The sequence below is a fragment of the Protopterus annectens genome, chromosome 6.part0, assembly GCF_019279795.1.
Source record: "Protopterus annectens isolate FY-2018-M chromosome 6.part0, PAN1.0, whole genome shotgun sequence".
NCBI classification, from domain to species: Eukaryota; Metazoa; Chordata; order Ceratodontiformes; family Protopteridae; genus Protopterus; species Protopterus annectens.
In genome coordinates this window covers 293,402,988-293,423,535 of record NC_056737.1, presented here as the reverse complement: position 1 = coordinate 293,423,535, position 20,548 = coordinate 293,402,988, and the positions used below count along the sequence as shown (strand labels likewise).

General features: G+C 37.7%; 1 protein-coding gene across 1 annotated transcript in view; it reads left to right on the top strand.

Annotated features, from left to right (window-relative positions):
• The first annotated feature begins 5,534 nt into the window (after positions 1-5,534).
• The window catches only part of LOC122804269 (aarF domain-containing protein kinase 1-like), a 1,777,942-nt gene continuing 1,762,928 nt past the window's right edge, over positions 5,535-20,548 (top strand). The window contains exon 1 of the mRNA XM_044074046.1: positions 5,535-5,660. Within this exon, the coding sequence (XP_043929981.1) occupies positions 5,589-5,660 (72 nt within the window). The 5' untranslated portion in view covers positions 5,535-5,588. The remainder of the gene's footprint in view (positions 5,661-20,548) is intronic.

The window sequence follows — 20,548 nt, the reverse complement described above, 5'->3', positions numbered from 1 at the left end:
CAGATCTTTGGATCAGTTGTTCATTTCTTGTGAAGGTAAGGAGGAGGGACAACCTGTGTCAAAACAAACTATTTACAAATGATTGTCTCTGGCTGTTACCATTTGTTGTACACACCACAACAAAACTATTCTGTCAGGGTCTTGGCTTCCTCTGTGGCTAGAAGCAGCAACTTGGTCATCTCTACATTCATTATTAAGGGATTACAAGCTTGATTCCTTCTCTAGGTCTTGATCAGGCTTTGCTAGGACCATTCTCCAGCGGCTCCTGGACCCTTCCTCTTCCACCTCCAAAATGTTGTAAGCTAGGAAAATCTACCCATATAGCTAAGGCTACTGCTGCAGTTATCAATATGATGAACATAGTACAGTCATGTAAGTAAACTTCTCATTACAGTTGATGTTAGAATGATTACTACAGTAGCAGCTCCCTCCCTCCCTCCAACCCCTTGCTTTTTGGTCTGTTGTTTATGCCAGGGTGTGAATACTTATTTTTGTTCTCCCAAGTATTGTCCAGCTCAGCCTCCCTTTCTCTCTGTTGATATAAAAGCTCTGAAGGGCTTGGAGCACAAACCTGTCTTTATATTCAGCTCAGCTCTAGCTGACTGACTACGTGGAGGATACCCTGAAGCTTTGGAAGCTGGCTGTCTTTTATATTCTATGCAGGATATAACCCATATAGGAAAGGCTACTGCAGGAGTGGTCATTCAAACACGTACTGTGATTGAAAGTTTTTTACACAACTGTCCTTTCCTTGCTGGAAAAAATCACTGGGAAGGAAAAGTTGAACTCCTTAGAAATTCTTCATCAGCTGTCATTATATTATGTTTCTTATAGGTTACTTAGAGGTGGTCCCACCCTGTTTTTTTAAAAAAGTGTGTAATCTGTCTCTGTATTTCTACAACACACCACTAGGGGGATTATTCCCAGATAAGGAGAATTTAATTTTAAAACTAAATATCAGTAGTAGAAAAAAAGAGACACATACAGTGCAGAACTTTCCAAGATGACAGTATATGCTTCTCCTGATAATCAGAACATCATTCATTAAAGTCATTCACAAATAATCTTAGTATAAGTGTAGAAGGCTGAAGATACCAAAATGATGTTACATCAGTCAAGGTTGTTAAAGGCCAGGTTATAAGCCAGCATTTTCTCTTTGCTGCTAAATGATTGAAACAACCAACCGTCTCATAATTCTTAAAGTGTTACAGCCAGTAATGCCCCTAAAAAAGAAAGACTTGTAGTATAAAAAAAATCACTCATTGCATTTTCGAATTGAATAAGGGAAATAATCTTCCCAATGTAAGTAACTGGATGTATGTGAACTTTTGTCTCCATTAAAAAACAAGGCAGCCATATCTACAGAAATATTCATGAGATTAAAACTAAGTAAAATTTAAACAGAATTCCCTTTTCTATTAACATTGTCATTAACATATGAAAATGATTCATGATATAAAATCGTGAAAAAAAGCAGAGATGATAAAGTCACTCCCAATGTTTAAGCTGCTCTATGTGATTGTAAATACTAAGCGCAGCACATCCTTATCAGTGGATGGTATGGAAATCACTAATACAAACAAAAATGAATATAATAAAATAGAACAAGATGGTTTGAGATTATTCTATTTGAAGGACTATTTCAGAGCAACACAGTTAAGGCTCCTATACATAGCATAAGCAGAAACCTATAATTCAAAGTGGAAAGGGATGATGATGATGAAACAGGTTCGTATTGCGTTATAGAATTGCTTCAACAATTCGAATTAAAAAAAAAAAAAAAACTGCTCAAGAACTGTTGTAAGAAAAATTCCCTTTCTGCACTGTAGTGCGATCTCAGAGTTTGTATATTTAAAGAGTGGGGGGTGCAGGGGGGCTTGCCCCCCCGCTTACGACAGTTACTTTCTGTCCGTTGTTTTTTTTTTTTTTTGTGTTCGAAATTATAAAACTTCAAACATACAAGTTCGATCTTGTGGTGTTCGAAGTTTTATACTTTCGATCATGTAATAGGAACCCTGAAGAAACAGGGGGAAGCTCAAGAAACAAGGAGACACTGGAATTTTAGATGCAGATCCTTAATGAGAATAACAATAACCATACATAATATTATATTCATAAAGTAGCAGAAAGTATTCTAAGAACTAAGCCAACACGAAAATGGAGAAAGGAGATTCTGCCAATAGGGATGACTGCAATTAGGGATACATACAATAGGCAGGAGGGGCTGAAATTTGTTGGAGAAAACTGGTGCAATAGAACTGAGGTATTGGGAACAAATAATTAGAAGGGAAAGGTAATACATTGGGATGAGGCCAAGAATTTATTTGGACTGCAAGCTAGAGATTGCCTTCCCTATCAAGGGTTGATATCAGAGTACAGGCAAAGAGAATGAAATAGGGGGAATCGTAAGTGAAAGACTGGCACTGATAGATTTTTAGTAGAATGTAGAACAGAAGCTGCTGTTAATGAAGGAGTAATTAGTAGAGCATACAGAATATTGCACGACTACTATAAGAATCAATCAGAGGAGGTTAAAAAGGATTGAAAAGAGAGAATGGATAAGCAATTCACCAAGAAACAATGGGGGATATATATATATATATATGTCTCCCAAATATGCAACAAAGTCTGGAAGATTTAGGATCTTTTCTTGGAAGTGTTTACAAAGGTATTTTATACCCCAAGTGAACTCCAAAGAATTTTTCCTCAGGTAGACAGCAAATGTTGGAGGTGTGATGGGGAAGAACAAGTTAATTGAGAACATAGTTTCTGAGAGTGTAATGAGTTGACAGACTTTAAAGATTCCCTGCAGGCTACTCTGTCAGAGATACTGGACGAGCAAATGGGTGTAACTAAGGAAATGATTTTTTGAGCTATGATGCAGAATTGGATTTGCCTAAACATAGTAAGGCCTTGCTGAGTCTAATATGATGGCTGCCAAAACAACAGTTGTTAGAAAATTGAAATCAATGTCTAAACCAACTGTACTAGAAGTAGTGAAAACTGTACTAGAAGTAGTGAATATAGTAACAGAGATAAAACAACTGGAAATGTTTTTTTTTAGAAAAGGCTAAGAGCAAATTACATAGAATAAAACATGGGAATGGTAGGAGCAATATATGCAGAGGAGGAATGAAGTTTAAAAGAAGGCAAGCTTTGAAAGAGCTATGTAATGTTTGAAAATGGCCGGATAGATTATAAGTGATTTATAATGTTTGCAACTAAAATTATGTCAAAATGGTTTGTGATGTGTAATGTTTGTAACTAAAATTATGTCCATATGATTTGTGATGTGTAATGTTTGCAACTAAAATTATGTCACTGTGGTTTGTTCTCATTTACATAAATGTATGAATGCCTGTGTCATATGTGATAATTTAATAAAAATGTTACTTGTTTAAAAATAAACATAACAAAAGTGAATAATATAATTTAAAACCCAAATTTAAAATGTATAACCATGGAAGACTATTTTGTTTTGTACAGTAAAGTGAAAGAATACCTAGGCAAGTGTCAATCCTCACACACACACACACACACACACACACACACACACACACACACACACACACACACACACACACACACACACACACACACACACTGACCCCATAAAAAAGAATAAATGCCCAATATTGAGCAGACATTAGTGATATGGAAGGTTATAGCCCTGACTACACCTCAAGTAACCAAAGTTTGATTAGCTGCTCAGGTGCTTGATGGCAGTGGCAAGGGAAGATGGATATACTTTTTGGGGAGGGTAGACCAGTATGCGCATTTGCTACAGTCCTTCAAAGGAGAGGTGGCATTACCATAAGCATCCTAGAGCAGGCTTTTTGTTCCCCATGACACCACCTAGTGTTAGCAATCATTAGTGAGTATGCACTCGCAGGAGGAGAAAATTGTGATTCCTCACAGTGAACTGGGTGGACTGTTCTCTCCTGCCCAGGTATGAGGTTTGGGACTTACCCAAATGCTAACATTGCCAGGGTGCTGAGAAGAGCACAGACTCATTGTCACCTGACTGAATGATGTTCTTGGTGGATCAGGGTAGGCTGAACCCTAGAGAATGTATAGCCTTAAATCTGATAGGGGGAGGCCTGATGGTCATAAGGTAGGGTGCAGCACCTGGGAAAAATGACACTATGTTACACAAAGGTAATATAATTGTATAATAATAGTTACCTATGGTTGGAAATGGGTAGTGCTTGATTTACCCACGTAGTCAGTTAGGCTTCATCCTTGTGAATAAACCATGGCAATTATGGGTAAACCAAGCATTAACTACATCCATCCTTGGGTTATTGTTAAAATGTATGGCTTCCATTTTATAGCGGTTGAATTTACAACAGAAATTGTCCGGTGCTTTGGTATCTAGTTTGGAGATTAAACCAAAGTGAGCTAAGAGATCATTTAGTTTTGAATATATTGTTGGAACAGCTTTATCCCTTGCAACATTCTTTCATGGACTGTAAAATATTGTCTTGCACTGGAAAAATGAAGCAAGGTTCTTCAAATCTGATGCCAAAGCTATTAGGTGCAGAAACTAGAAACAATGTTATCTCTGTCATCTGCTCTTTGTCTCAACATTTCTAATGGTTTTTCATAGCCTGTAAAGTATTGTCTTACACTGGGTAAATGAAGAAAGGTTCTTCAAGTCTGATGCTGGCGCCATTAGGTGAAGGAACTACAAACAAAGTCGTCTCTGCCATCTGCTGTTTGTCTCAATATGGGATTTATTCATCAGTTCAATTCTTTTACCAATTTCAGCCACTTTGGTGTTGTAGGGTCCTACGTCAGTCTTGGAAAGCAGTCTTCCCTTGAACTATGTGTTTATACAACTAACAAAATTATGTTATATGTCTGATGAAAGAATTTAGGATGCATTCGTTTTCAAGGAGTCGTGTATCTAGGAAGAAGTTAAATTGTTTAGATTTGCCCCTACAGGAATGACTATTAGTGGCAGGAATTACTCCATTTAATTGCTTACCCTGTCACATTATTAGTTGTCAGAAAAAATATTGTTTGCCTCTTGACTGCATGTCATACAGGCAGTACACATTAGCATGACTTCCATAATACTGTAGTAATGCCATTGTTTTTTTGATCAGATGCCTTTCTTCTCAGTTAAATCTACATGTTTCAGATAAGTATGTCAAACTTCTATGAAGGCACAGAATATCCTTTCTGATGAGTTGTCAATCCTGCATCACTAGATGACATCAGAAAGTAATGACAGAATTAATTTATGGCGTAATCTACTGATAAAATATGCAAGTATCTGAAATTGTTAACTTATGCATTCAGTTTCATTTCATTCTTTATAACTGCTTCCTAGAGAGCAAAAAAGTTTTATTTTGTTGACTCGTGCTTTGATAAATGTTAGAAATGTGACTGTGGAACATAGTATTAAGTGACCTTTACTAGAGAATGTAATGAAACTAATAGGATTATGCACTTACAGAGTTTCATCAAAGGTGTCCTTGTATTTAATGCCAGAATTCTTCTGTGTTAGTGTTAATATGACATTTGCTTCCTTTTAGGTACCAGAAGTCTACTGGGAGCTATCAACAAAGCGAATTCTCACCATGGAGTATGTTGAAGGAGGACAGATCAATGATTTGCAGTACATGCAAAGCAATGACATTGATGTCAATGAAGTAAGAAGCAAAACAGGGTGGTTAATTATCTGCAGCTAGTGTTATTGCCACCATCTTTATGAATAATGGGAAAAAAGCAGCAGTCACAAAAATATATTGATATAGTTGTAAAATAACAGGCTTACACAGAATGCAATATACTTTTAAAGAATTCATTAAACAGTTGAAATCCATCAGCTATATTCATTTGCACACACATACATATACAAGCATTATACACATTGTATTTAACAAATGGCTCAAAGAGGATGTTGTTAGTTTTAGTTACCACTTGATTAAAAAGTATATTTTCTCTGTCATTTTACATGTGTGTTTATATTAATACATATGTAAAACAAAGATGTGAGTATTTATTTCTGTGCATACACAGACTTAAATACTTAAGTTCTTACTATTTCTATGTCCAAAAAATAAATTCTTTTGGTGACTGTAATAGATAACTTTAGTGTGTGATGAATAATTTGAGGAACATTTGACGAGTTGCTACCAAACCTGGTTTGCACAGCAGAGTATTCCGAGAATAAGAATAAAGTAAATCTTAACTGGATAAGCTGAATAGTTGCATTGAAATGTCACACCAAAAACTTCTTTGTTAGAAGGGTCTTTGGCATTGAACTTTATGTGGAAATCTTGTCTCTGAGAAAGGCATACTGACAAAACAACTCTTATTTCATGCCCTTTCTGCAGTGGATGGGACGCCTGAGTACAGCCTGCTTAGAACGTCTATTGTGATTCTTCTTAAAATGAATTGTTCCATCACTCAGTGTCAGAACACCCACAGCCATTGGTATACACATGGCATCCCTGCACTGGGTAAAAGGGACATGGGTATTCCCAGGATCCCAAGTTCATTCTTTCTGCTTATATGGATATAATCTTTTATAAAGGCATAAATCTCTTGCTGGCTTGCATATCTAGGAAGCTTCCACATCCAGTGTCTATAAGCACAAATTGCAGAGAATCAAAGGCTGGGGCCATGTTTTTCAAATGACTCGCTCTTCTGCCTCATTGACAGTTTTACTTGTTACATTATATTGTGTTTACTTAATGATAGAAGGAGGTTAGACTCCTGTCTAATCTGTAGTTTTAAGTGTCTTTTAACATTCCTTCCCTCCATTCTTATATTTTTTACCCTTTCTCCGCTCCATCTTTCCCATGACCTCTTGAATATCTCTCTGAATTCACTGTCAACCAACCATTCCAGTTGTTCATTCCATGGGTCCACAGCCCCTCTGTAGTACTTCTGAAGATCCAGGGAGGAGTTAGTCCCAAGGCTATAATTTATATAGGCTTGATCGTACTAAACGTAAAGGTGGTGGCGTGGCAATTTTATTTAAGAACCATCTTAGCATCTCCACCCTCCCAACCTGCCCAACCCTGGATTCCACTGCTGAAGCCATCATAGTTAAACTTCAGTTAAATGCTCAAAAAGCTCTTTACATCATCTGTATGTACATACCACCTGGCACAAACATACCAATCTTAGAAGACTTCCTTAGCTGGATTTCCACTAACTACCCCCAAGAAACCATTATTTTGGGTGACTTTAATATAGATTGGAATATTATTAATAGTGAAAATCCCTCCAGTCATATAAACCTACATGGTTTTACTCAATCCATTACCACTACAACAAGGCTAAATAAACCAAATAAGAAACAGAGTATCTTAGACTGGATACTTATAAACAAAGTTAATGTCTCATACAAAGTAGGAACTATGCCTGATGACCTCAGTGACCACTGCCTAACCTATATCTCTAGAGAAAAGATTGACTATCAAAACCTCCCTAACATTAGAATAATACGCTCAACCAAAAACTTTAATAGTGACTTATTTCAAAATGATCTCAAAACATGCAACTGGAACCTCATGAAATCACTTCCTCTAAATGAAGCAGTATCATTCTTTAACTCAACCTTCCTTTCAATTTTAGATAAACATGCCCCTGCACGCTCTATTAGAATGAAATCTAATATAGCCCCTTGGCTCACAAAGGAAACAAAGAAATTAATTCATAGCAAAAATAAAATTTGGGCCAAATGGAGACACCATAGAACCACCTCTGATTTTCTTCACTTTTGCCAACTTAGAAATCTTACAAAGAAAGCTATTATCTCAGACAAAAAGAACTACTACTGTGAACTTCAGGAAACCCATTTATATAAACCCAAACAATTCTGGTCTTCGATCAACAAACTCCTTTCAACTAGTACAGCTAAAACTCCCTCCCCAATAAACGCAGACCCAGGAACTCCTAGCCATACTGCAAACACCTTTAACACTTTTTTTATTGATACCATCCAATCACTTGCTAAACAAATGAACACCATTAACTTTTACCCTCCAGATAATCATGTTGATTCCCCCCATAACTTCACTCTTCACCCTATCTCTACCTCCTTCATCTACAAGCTTATTCTTAAACTGAAACCCTGTACCCCCTCTGCTGACAAACTCCCCTCTCTCTTTCTTCAAAAGGTTGCTAAGCAGATTGCATACCCTATATCGATACTCATTAATAGGACTATCCAAGAGGGAACCATACCAGATATATGGAAAATATCTCATATCATCCCACTACACAAAGGTGGTAACTCTATTGAGTATACTAACTTTAGACCTATTGCCCTTCTCTCTCCACTAGCTAAGATCATGGAGAAATGCATCCACCAGCAACTCATACAATATCTCTCTGCACACAACATAATAGCCAACTGTCAACATGGCTTTAGACCCCACCATAGCACCTCCACTGCCCTCCTTTCCTTCGTTGATACTATCAACAACTATCGCAACTCAAATCTTCTCTCCTCTGCTCTATTCATTGACCTCTCTAAAGCTTTTGACATGGTGAACCACTCTTCCCTTATTAACATCCTTAAATCCCTCTCATTTGATAACCTGGCTATTAAATGGTTTACATCTTATCTAAGCAACAGGCATCAAGCCGTTCTTTGGGACAATCATATCTCTTCACTACTGCCTGTTTCTATTGGAGTCCCACAGGGCTCTATTCTTGGTCCACTTCTCTTCAACGTTTACATAAACGATCTCAACACTATCATCCCACAAGCTACCTGCATCCAATATGCTGACGACTCCACGATTATTTGCTCAGCATCTACCTCCTCAGAGCTACTCACTCTAACTCAAACCACCTTCAACACTGTAGAAACTTGGTTCACTAGACGGCACCTCCTCCTCAATGCTAAAAAAACAAAACTTCTCCTTTTCACTCCTACCACTCGAGGGTCCCCATTAAACTTCAACATTTTATCCAATAACACCACTGTTATCTCTACTGACACATCAACTAAACTGCTAGGAATAACCATCGATAACAATCTCACTTTCGATCAACACATCAATAACATCATCAAAACTGTTAATAAAAAAATTGGATCATTATACCGTATCAAACCTTTTCTCACACCTTCTGCCAGAGCTACCATTGCCCACTCCCATCTTATTTCTACCCTCTTTTATGCCTCACCTATCTTCACTAACCTTAAGAAGGCCAACCTAAATAAACTAGCAACTTGTTACAATAGCATTGCCCGCTTTGCCACCAGCAACCCTTTCAGAACACATCACTGTCAAAACCTAAAACTCCTAGGCTGGCTGGAGCTACAAAACTGTCTTTTGATCTCCCAACTTACCATTGCTCACAAGATACTGTACCAACCTTATAATACCCCTATACTTTCTCAACTTTTAATCCCTTACAATAATCTTACCTCCCTTCGATCTTCATCTAAACTCATGACCAAATCTGTAAAGTCCCATAACTTAGCTGGTGACTCTCTGTTCACTAATACTGTAGGAAGGATATGGAATCAGCTACCCACTGATATCACTCTAATCCCCTCCTTACCACTCTTCAAACAAAAAATCAAACTGTACTTCCAAAATCACTGGCTCTGCTCCTGCAGGACTCCTGACTGATCTTCTTCTTTCCCCCTACACTACTAGTATCTTTACACTATACTTATTTACTTTACTTATTCCTTCTTCCTATTGCCCTGCTACCCTCCTCCTATGCTCCTACCCTCTCCTCCTTTTTCTCTCCCCCCTCCTCTTTTCCATCACAATACTCTTTTCCACTCTACACTATTGCCTCTTTCTCTCTTCTGCCTTTGTATTTCTTCTGTAATTCCCTTCTGAGTCTCCCATTCTACTTTTTCTCTCCAACAGATTATCAAATATATGTTGCTAATCTTGATGTTTTGTAATGTTTTACTGAATAATAATATTTTGAGTGTGTTCCTTAGGAATTTTGTTTTTTTGTGTTACTAAACGTATATTCTTTTTGTACTGAATTTATTTTATAATTTGTCTCCTTGTAATTTAGTATCTGTGGAGCTTTTCTCCCCGGGCCTCTACTGAAAATGGACATATATCCAGCTAGACTAGCCCGGTTAACAAATGTAAAATAAATAAAATAAATAAATAATCTGCTGCCTTTGTCCACTCCTTCCTACAGTTTATTGCCTTTGCCTGCTCCATTCTTGTCTGTTCTTTCTGCTCAGAATGATCCCTTCACATTTCCCTAACTTGATCTTCCCTCCAAAACCAACTTTCTTCTGGATTTCTTCCAAGAGCCTGATGGCCTTTTCTTTATATCAGCACTAGAGCTGCATGCAGTACTCACAGTGTGGCCTGGCCAGGGTTTGTTGACATACAAACCTTACCTCTTTACTTATGGAGTCTATCTTCCTGATAATACTCACAAGTGTCCTCTGCATCTGCCACTGCACTGTGTGCATGCATCTGGTAGTCCAGTGCACACTACCTAAACTGCCATATCCTTTTATGGCTGTTTCACCACCATTTCCTATCCACTACTTGTAGGTTGTCTAAGTGTATGTCTTTATACTTGGGTAAATGAGCTGAAACTAATCACTTTTCTGCCCACTGGCCAAACCATTCTGTAGACTTGTTTTATCCTCTTTGTGTCATCAGTGATGATGGTGATTGCTTTGTCTTACTTCAGATTTGTCTGAAACAAACACAGTGAAAAAAATTGATCAAATCATAAAACAATTACAATATCATTAAAGCTCCAGGTCAAAGATGATTTAAATGTTGACAATTGTATACTTAACAAAGACAGATAAAAAAATGCTGTAGCTTGTTGTATTTTAAAGCAAATAAGTATTGTAGTGAGACCAGTCTCTGCAGAACTTGACTATTATGTTCCCTTAATTCCTGGCATCACTCTCTCTCAGTAACCACTAGCATTTCCTACCTTTTTAGTTATTCAGCAGGTCACTTCCTCAGGCTGATTTTATCTTTGCCCCCTATGTTAGCTCGGTGTATAGCTTCGTAACAGTCTCACTCTACAGGTATCCTATATACTGTCAGAGCAAAATTTTTGTCAGATAAGCTGAGCAGGACAAAGGCAGACCCTCATGAATGAAAACTGGATCGGGCCGATCTTCTAAGATTTAATCCATCTGTAGGGTGTACCTCAAGTATACCTCTTTGTCTCGTCTCTGAACAGTTAACTACACATTTCTCTTCCAGGACTTCATGCAAGAAGTCCTAGGAAGATAAATGCATTTTCCTTTCCTTGGACAGGAATGTCTCTGTATGCTTTTCCACCATTTCCTCTGATATCTAGGGTACTTCTGAAGATTCAGAAGGAATTCCCAATGATTATTATGGGGACTGCCTACTGGCCAAGGCAACAGTGGTTCTCCCTTCTTGTGGAAATAGCCAGGGGCAATTACCACAAGCTTTCTCACAGATCTACTGTCACAAGACTAGGGGTGTTTAACAGACTCCATCCCCAATCACATTCAACTGACTGCCTGGATGCTAAAGTCTCAATTCCCTTAGGCATGTGCTTACTAATCATGTGCTACAGGTACTAATGGAGGCAAAAAAGTCTGCTAGTAGAAAATCATATATAAACAAATAGGAAAGGTTTTCTAGTTGGTGACAACAACATAACCAGCATCCGTTGAGAGCTAGTCATTCTCTGGTTTTACATTATTTGTGAGAGTTACTGTTACGTGGCCTTTCTTACTCCTCCATCAAGGTTCATTTATTGACCATTTCAGCATATGTGTCCATGGATCCCCTCTTTCAATGCATTCTCATGTTAAAATGTTTTTTAAAGGAGCTTTGCATGAGACTTCCAAGAAAACCAGTGGCTCCTCCTTGGGATCTTAATTTTGTGTTAGAGAGGCTAGGACTTGCTCCATTTGAACCAGCTCATCTGGCTGACTTGAGATTTTTAACATGGAAAACTGTTTTACTGATTGTTCTGACCTCTGCAGTAAGAGTATTTGAGTCATAATTTGTTATGGTCAGTCAACCATGTGTGAGTTTCTTTGAGAACTATTCCTACTTTAATGTTTAAAATGGTATCCAAATTCACATTAAGACAACTATCCATCTCCCTGTCTTCTTTCCCGAGCCTGAAAATTATGGGGAGGTTAAGATACTCCACATCTTGGATATCCAAAACAACTCCATTACAGAACAAAATCTTTCAGATCTTTGGATCAATTATTCATTTCTTTTGAAGGTAAGAAGAAGGGACAACCTGTGTCAGAGCAGACTATTTCCAAATAATTGCCTCAGACTATTACCTTTTGTTATTCTCACAATAACAAAACTTTTCCATGCAGAATCAAGGCCCACTCTATCAGGGCCTTGGCTTCATCTGTGGCTTTTTGGAAAGGGTTGGATTGTGTATGTATTCTAGAAGCAGCAACTTGGTCCTCTGCACATACTTTACAAATCACTACAAGCTTAATTTGATCTCTATGTGTAGAGCAAGCTTTGCCAGGACTATTTTCCAGGGCTTCTGGACCGTTCCCCATCCTCCTCCCAAATGGTGTAATCTACCTGTATAGCTTAGGCTACTGCAGCAGTGGTCAGTATGATGACCATAGTACATAGTTGTGTAAGTAAACTTCCCGTAGCTATAAATGTTCGAATGATCACAGCTGCAATAGCCACTTCTTCCTGCAAAACACTTTTTGTTTTTTTGATTATGCCAGGGTGTGTGTGTGTGTGTGTGTGTGTGTGTGTGTGTGTGTGTGTGTGTGTGTGTGCGTGCGTGCGTGCGTGTGTGTGTGTGTGCGTGTGTGCGTGTGTGCATGTGTGTGTGTGTGTGTGTGTGTGTGTGTGTGTGTATACATTTTTTTTACTGCTTGCTATGTCCTTTCAGCCTCCCCCTCTCAGTTGGTATGAAAGCCCTGAAGGCCTTGGCTCTCAGACCTATGTTTTTAAGCAGCTCAACTCAAGCTGCCCTATGGATTGAGTGAGTGGAAGGTGCCCTGAAGCTGTAGAATCTGGTCATCTGTTTTTCCATATAGCTAAGGCTACTACAGCAGTGATCATTTGAACATCTACTGTTATGATAAGTTTACTTACACAGCTGTACTTCCTTCCTTTTTATTCAACTGACCAGAGGCAATTAGAAAAACTTTTTTCACAGAGTGGACTTTCTCACACAGGACAAAAGATCTCTTATCCACCCCGCATTCTGAATGTACACCTGACTGTATGGATGATAGATTTTTGATACCTTAATGTGTGTTATGGAGGCAAGGCTATAGATAGATAGATAATTGTGTCGGATCCCAATGCACATTTGTCACTTTGTTTCTAATGTCACATAAACTGACTCATTTGGACATATCAGGACATATTAGGACATGACATATCTTTTGGCTTCAAGCTCCCTTTGTTGAGGCAAGAAAGCTCTGAATTTTGGTGCCCATGCATCCTATTTATACAAGTATGCTCTTGTGCATTAAACAGACTTACAATGTGGGAGGAAGTCACCCAGAATCTTTTGTATACTGGCCGGATGTACGATATCCATATAACTTTATACAACTACAACAGTGATTTATTCAAACATTTACTGTTGTGGTAAGTTTACTTATATAACTGTACTTTCTCTATAATAGGATGAAATCTAGTTTTCTACAGCAGATATTTTATAAGGAGGAATAGTGAATGGTGTTTTCAATAGGAATGCTTTAAACATCCACAGGAGGACTCGGAATAAGAATTTTTAATGGTTGATCCTGAATTTAGGATAGGGGGTGAAGATTCTCAGGTTTGTGGTCCCACCTCAGAGAAACTGTGATCTGTGCTTCTTTTCTCATGGCAAGGGTATTGACATATTTTGTTAGCTAAGTTTTGTAGATATAAGAGCCTCTTTTTTACGGTGAAGGCTGTTACAGGTAGTCTGTAGCCCGTATTGCAGCTGGGTGAGGAGTACTCTTTTAGTAGTTGTCATCCTGCCATCAGCCAGTAAAACTTGAGAGATTTTCCTTGCCTAGAACAGGAGTTTACTGATTTTTGCCTTTGTTGCTTTTCTGTGGTATTGGAAGTTAAGTTTTCGATCCATCCAAATTCCCAACTATCAGAAGCATTTAGTCATTTCTAGTGGTGGTTTACATTTTTGAAGAATGTTTCACTGATTATGGATAGAAGAAACTTTTTGCTGGGTTCCAAAAATTATAACTGTAGTTTTTTTTTAGCTTAGAATACTTTTTTAAATTTAATAACCGATTAGATAATTGTTGGAGGTCTTTTTTATTATTATTTTATGTAAGGAGTTGAATTTTTGGATCAGTATGTCATTAGTATAAAGCATGATAGTAATATTTAAGTCATCTGTCAGTCTCTTTGTAATTAAGGAGACTAGTATTAGTGAAAGCTTGGATCCCAGGATCCTTGGATGATGGGAATATTTGTTTAAGCCATGTGTCAGTCTCTTTTTAACCAAGGAGAATAGTACTGGTGAAAGCTTGGATCCTTGTTAAGCACCTCTAATGTTCGGCAGACTGCATTAAGTTGTGGCATCTATCTGAACTGCAATGCTTCCGTTAGTTAGGAAGCTTTGAAACTAGAGGAGTGCTTGACTTTTTATCCCAGCTTGAATTAGCCATTTAAAGAGCAGAATGGATTTCTCATCTGTTTCAGATTTTTAAGAAATATTAAGAAATCCCACTTCCTCTAACCCTTAACAAGACATACCCTTGCCACTACCTTCTTACTACCTTCACTAATGCAGGGTGCTCTCCTACTAACCAACCTGTCTTCCTCCATCTCTTCTAAACTAGAATCCTGTTACAATAAAATCTCAAAGTTCGCCACCACTTTCAAATACTCTACTCACCACTGTAAACCTCTCCACCAACTGCAATGGCTGGAACTCCCAAACTACCTTGACTACCTCCAACTCATCACCACTCACAAGCTTATTTTCAAACCAACTATATGCCCAGCACTAACAAACATCTTAACATTATACAAACAGAACTCTAAGATCTACCCACCAAAATCTAATCTCTGTTTATAGACCAAACCGTCCCGCTGGTCAGCATCTCCTATCCTTTTCCGTCACCAAAAAATGGAATTCTCTCCCTCCATCTCTAACAATTTCTGAGAACTCTGAAAACTTCAAAACCAGGCTGCATTCTTACCTCTCCCAAAAATGGAAATGCAATTGCACTCCACCTACCTTATTGTATCTTTCAGCTTTTCCCGGTTAGGGGTCGCCACAGCGGAACTCCAGTGCGCTAATGATTGGTAGTTGATTTTTACGTGCTGAGTTACCAGCCCTGACGCACAACCTTCAACAAAGGTACGCCCATTCACGCATGTCTCCATGCAGAAGACGCTCTACCTGAGAATCGAACTGGACAGCGTGTGGTGACAACGCTACCGCAGCACCACCACCACAAAAATGCACTGCACTCCACCTACCTAACCTGCCTAATACATAAATACTTTATAACAGACAAAGTTTGTTCTTCCTTACACACTATTGATTAACCCTAAGTACTGCCTTCATGCTAATGCTACCTCTATACCACCTTCAGAGGATTTAAACCTCTGTATTAATTTAACTCATGCTAATATTCATGCATAAAGAACTCATCCATGCTAATGTTACTTCTATATCATTCTCAGATGATTTAAACCTCTGTATTAATTTAACCTTGTACTACTGTTCTCAACCACTTAACATGTAAATATGCTTTACATCCTTCTCTAAGCTGCTGTTTAACTATTGTTTCGTTTTGCTATTTTGTATGTAAAATTTGCGGGTCTATATCAGAACACCGAAAGTTCATTCTTTCAAATGTTCTTACACTGACCCCTAATCAGCGAATGCTGACAACATCGAACATTCAGAACAGTGAATGTTTTCCTAGGGAAAAAATTTGCTGTTCCAAAACACATACACACAACACAAGCACACCAAACAGCAGTCCACACACATACACCCAAAATCTTACAGCTAACCCTACACTAAACTGTACAAACACCACTAACTATCTACTTACCTTAACCCAAACCTTAACCCTGAGGTCCGTCACTATCGCACACTCACCTCACCCGCGCCCTAACCCTAACTTACCTACCCACCCTAACCCTAACCCTAACTCTAACTTACCTACCCACCCTAACCCTCACGTCCACACAATCGCACACATACCTCCCTCGCGCCCTAACCCTAACTCACCTAACCCACGCCCAATGGCACACTTACCTGAACCCGACCCGTAACTTTCCACCACAGCACTGAAAATAGCGAAACGACAGAAATGGACAACCAAATTCTTTCCCTAGGAAAAAATTTGGTTATCTGTCATTTTGCTGACTAGGGGTCGATTTAAGAACATTCGAAAGAATGAACTTTCGGTGTTCTGATATAGACCCAAATTTGCTTAGTTTTTTTCTGTTTCCACTATGTATTTTACTTCATATTATGAAGCTTGTATATTATTGGAGCTTTTCTCCCCGGGCCTCCGCTGAAAATGACCTCTTTGAGTCCAGTGGACCTCCCCGGTCATCAAACTAGAAATAAATAAATAAATTAATTAATTAATTAAGGACATCCCTGATTTTGGCCCAAAATTGTGCTTTGTTCCCCTTAATCCCTCCTAAAACTGTCCATTTTGGGAGAAAAGGTGGTGGACTGCAATTAATAAAGAATGACAATAATTACAGTTATAAACATTCTCCTATTCTGTTAACTTCTTGGGTTAGTAGTAGTAATGATTAAAAAGTGTCCCTTATTATTTCTGTATTTGTCCCTGATTCTGAAGTTAAGAGGTTGAGAGCAGTTAAGCAAAGGGTGGTCTACCAGGTTAAAGACCTTGGTCATGAGTAATGAGTTTTTAAATGAGTTATTGTTAAGGATATTTGAAAAATTCCACAAATATGCATCACTACTTTAGAAGAACCCGCATTTGATTTATATATTCAACATTACTACTTGAAAGGGGGACTTCTTTTGTACTGTGCCATTTTGTCAAGTGTTAAGGCAGCCTTTGATAATACTAGGACGTACTAGAAGTGATGGAGAGTTAATGACGTTAGACTTAGTACTTATTTACATTTTAATGTTTTGTTTGTATCGGTTGTTAAATAAAGATGAATTTAAACAGGATCATTCTTTAGTTTTGGTCCTTTTCTTTGGGAGCCAATGTGGTAAAAAAAGCATTTTGTTGAGTTAGCTCCCTACAAAATGGCACAAGCCACTCTTTTATGGAGGGAATGCTGTGCAATCTTGATCCCATGTGAAGGCTTATTCTCCTATATCACTGTTTGCTTAAGTATGCCAACTTCTAGGTCACAACACTTTTACAAAGAGGCGTTAACTTGATAAAATTGTCTTTTATAGTGTTAACTCTTGAAAAAATGCACCACCCTTATTAATGTCACCAGCAAGTTTATGTTGTGATATTTTAAATTTGCCTTTCATATAAAATTATGTGAATATTTTTGGATTTTACTTAAGTATGTATTACATGAAGAGAATGTTAAATGTCATGGTACTTAATTTATTGGAGAAACATTGCTAAATGCCATTGGCTTGTACATCTGAGAAAGATATGATTGCAAGTGTGTATAATAATTAAAGGCTTATCACATACTTTTTTAAACTTTAAGATAAATGTTTCTGTATCTTAATCTTCACATTTTTTTAATATCCAGCATTCCTTTACTTCATTTAAAGGGCCACCATGCTCCATTTTTTACTACTGTGTGTATGATTAAAATGAGTATGTGTTGCTTTATCAAAAAAGCAACATATTGAACATCAACTTATTGTGCATGGTTGCGCAGAGTGCACCTTATTGAAAACAACAAAAAGGCAACATTAATTAATTTTTTTCTGGGAAGAAGCCCCCCCCCCCATGTGGTGGGGTACTGCTCCCCCAAACCCCCTGCTAATTTTATATATATTCATACATACGTATATCAAGTACAAGGTTGCACTAGAATGGGGAGAGAGCAAATTTCCTTATTCCCACTATACTGTGATCTTGCACACAAACCCGGCATGCTTAAGAAGCTGATTTTTAGCAGCCATGCAGGCTTCGTTTTACATTTGATAAGTTGACATTTGACAACTTGTTTGTCAACTGGTTAAAACAGACAGTTGGCATAATGGTTAAAGTCAGCCTCCCATGCACAAAGTACAAGATTCGATCCTGTCCCTCTGCCAGTGTCTGTGTGGAGTTTGAATGTTTTCCCTGTGGCTCTTTGGGGTTCCTGTCTCCTCCCAAGTTAACACTGTTTTTTTTTTTTTCACCTAAACCTTGCCCAAGTTTTGAGTTGTGAGCTGCAACACAGACTGTAGATGGTGCCTATCGGAGGAAGAGTTTTTTTAGGAGAATATAAAACACAGATTACTTGCTGTCTCAGGACTAACCACAATTGACTCTAGGTGATTTGATCATGTTGAGTAATGTTGCCAAAAAATGGGCATTGAGATTTGCCTGTCATAAGTGGGTTGCAAGCCCAGCCAACTATGACCTATGCCAAGGACCCATTCTAATGGTGGGAGGGGTCTGTGTGCCTCTATTGGCCAGTGTATGCCTGCCATAAAGCCAGTAGGTCTGGGTCAGTAAGCTACTGGCTGGCTGGTATCAAGGCATCCAGCTTGGGTTACCTGGGATAGTTATGTTGAGCGCTCAAAAACAGACAGAAGCACACACACACACACACACGCACGCACGCAGACACACTTTTTTCTGTTTTAGTTTTTCCATTTGATAAAAAGCAAAAGTGCTGCTTAGCGAGTGTAAAATAACAGCTCGATCAATCTCACTCTTATTCACATGCATGCATACACTGTCACATGCAGACATAACACACACACACTTTTTTTTTAAAATGTTTTCATATATATATATATCTATCTATATCTATCTATATGTATATATATATATATATATATATATATGTGTGTATGTATGTATACATATATTTATATATATTTTACACTCGCTAAACAGCAGAAGCGCTCCTTAGTGAGCTTAAAATAATGGCAGCCATTAGGTCATTTTCAGTCTGAGCTCCACGTCAGCTTGATATGCTGCCATGAAGCGGTGGACTCATTTTTCAGCAGGCATTACCTTTAGATTAACACCCTGCTGGAGAACGTTCATTCTCTAATCAGGGCGTGATCTACAGATCATCCATTTTCTAAATGTCTTTTAATACCTTTAATATAAGCATGAGGAAGTCTGTACCATTCTGTTACTTGACAAACAAGACTATTGCACAGTATCAAAGCTTTTTCAGCGACTCACAATATCACTAACTTGAGAATAATACAGTAAGGTGTGATCTACACTTGAACTGCCTTTCTGTCTTTGGGTATAGTTTTTCATATTTGGGGTGTGAGGTTTTTTGCCAGTATTTCAACACATAAGTTATGTCATATTAGATTAGATTATGGAAGTAGGTTGACATTTACAGGAGTGTCAGGAGATTTATTTTGTTTCATTAATACTATGGTAATGGAATATATAGCAGGATTATGGCTGCATGTATTAGTTATTTTAATAAAACATAATCTGTGGTTCTGGACCTGAGGCTTTTTTATGTCTTTAGCTTTAGCCATTGTATCTGTTGCTTGTATACTTTTTAATTATTGTTTTTTTTTAATGTAGATTGTCAGAATAAGTTGTTTATAGAATCAGTTACTGTTTTATTTATTTCTGTAGCATGAAATTTTAGGGTTCCTATTAAATGATCGAAGACACATTCTTTCGAATGCATCTTGATCGAACTTGAAAGCACGAAAAGGCAAAATAGCGACACAGTATATAAGCAAATTCTTTCCCTGGGAAAGAAATCACTTGGCCATTTCCTTTACTTTGCTGTTTTCATGATTGTAGTATGATCTCGGAGTTGGTATATTTAAGTGGGGGCACAGCCCTCCACATCGGGGGGTGTGGGAGGTGAAGCCTTATGTAATGTTTTAAATTTTTTTTTTTTTTTTTTTTTTTGAACAGCGATTTTTTTCCCTTGGAAAAAAAATGCTGTTCTAAGCATTCGAGATTGTAAGCTTTTGCTTACATGGGTTCGATAAATCATCATTCACTTTTTTAAGCATTCGATTGTTTAACATAAACCCGAAATTTTATGTTGCCCTCTTTTATATCTTGTATACAGCTATGTTCTCTTTTTTCTTAGACATCATTATTAATTCACAATTTACATAACGACATAGGTGCACATACATTAATAGAAAATAAAATAAATCATATTATTTTCATGTAGTACACATTTTATTTTTTAACAATTATCATTCACTCCAGCATTACATAAATTGCTCATTTCCTACCTTCCCTTAAATTTCACTTCTCCTGAACATTATTCTGCATGTGTTTTTCCCACAAATTCCATTTATTTCTATTTAATTTGCTCCTTCCCTTTTCAAAATATACCTCCTCCAGTTCTGTTAACTCTTTTGTGACTTTCAGTACTTCAGTTTTAGTTAGTTTAGACTGATTTCCTTTTTTCTAGTAATTACTTTTTTGGCAGCAAATAGCAATAAACTTAGTAATGTCTTATTATGCCTAAACAATTCAGATCCTGTGTCC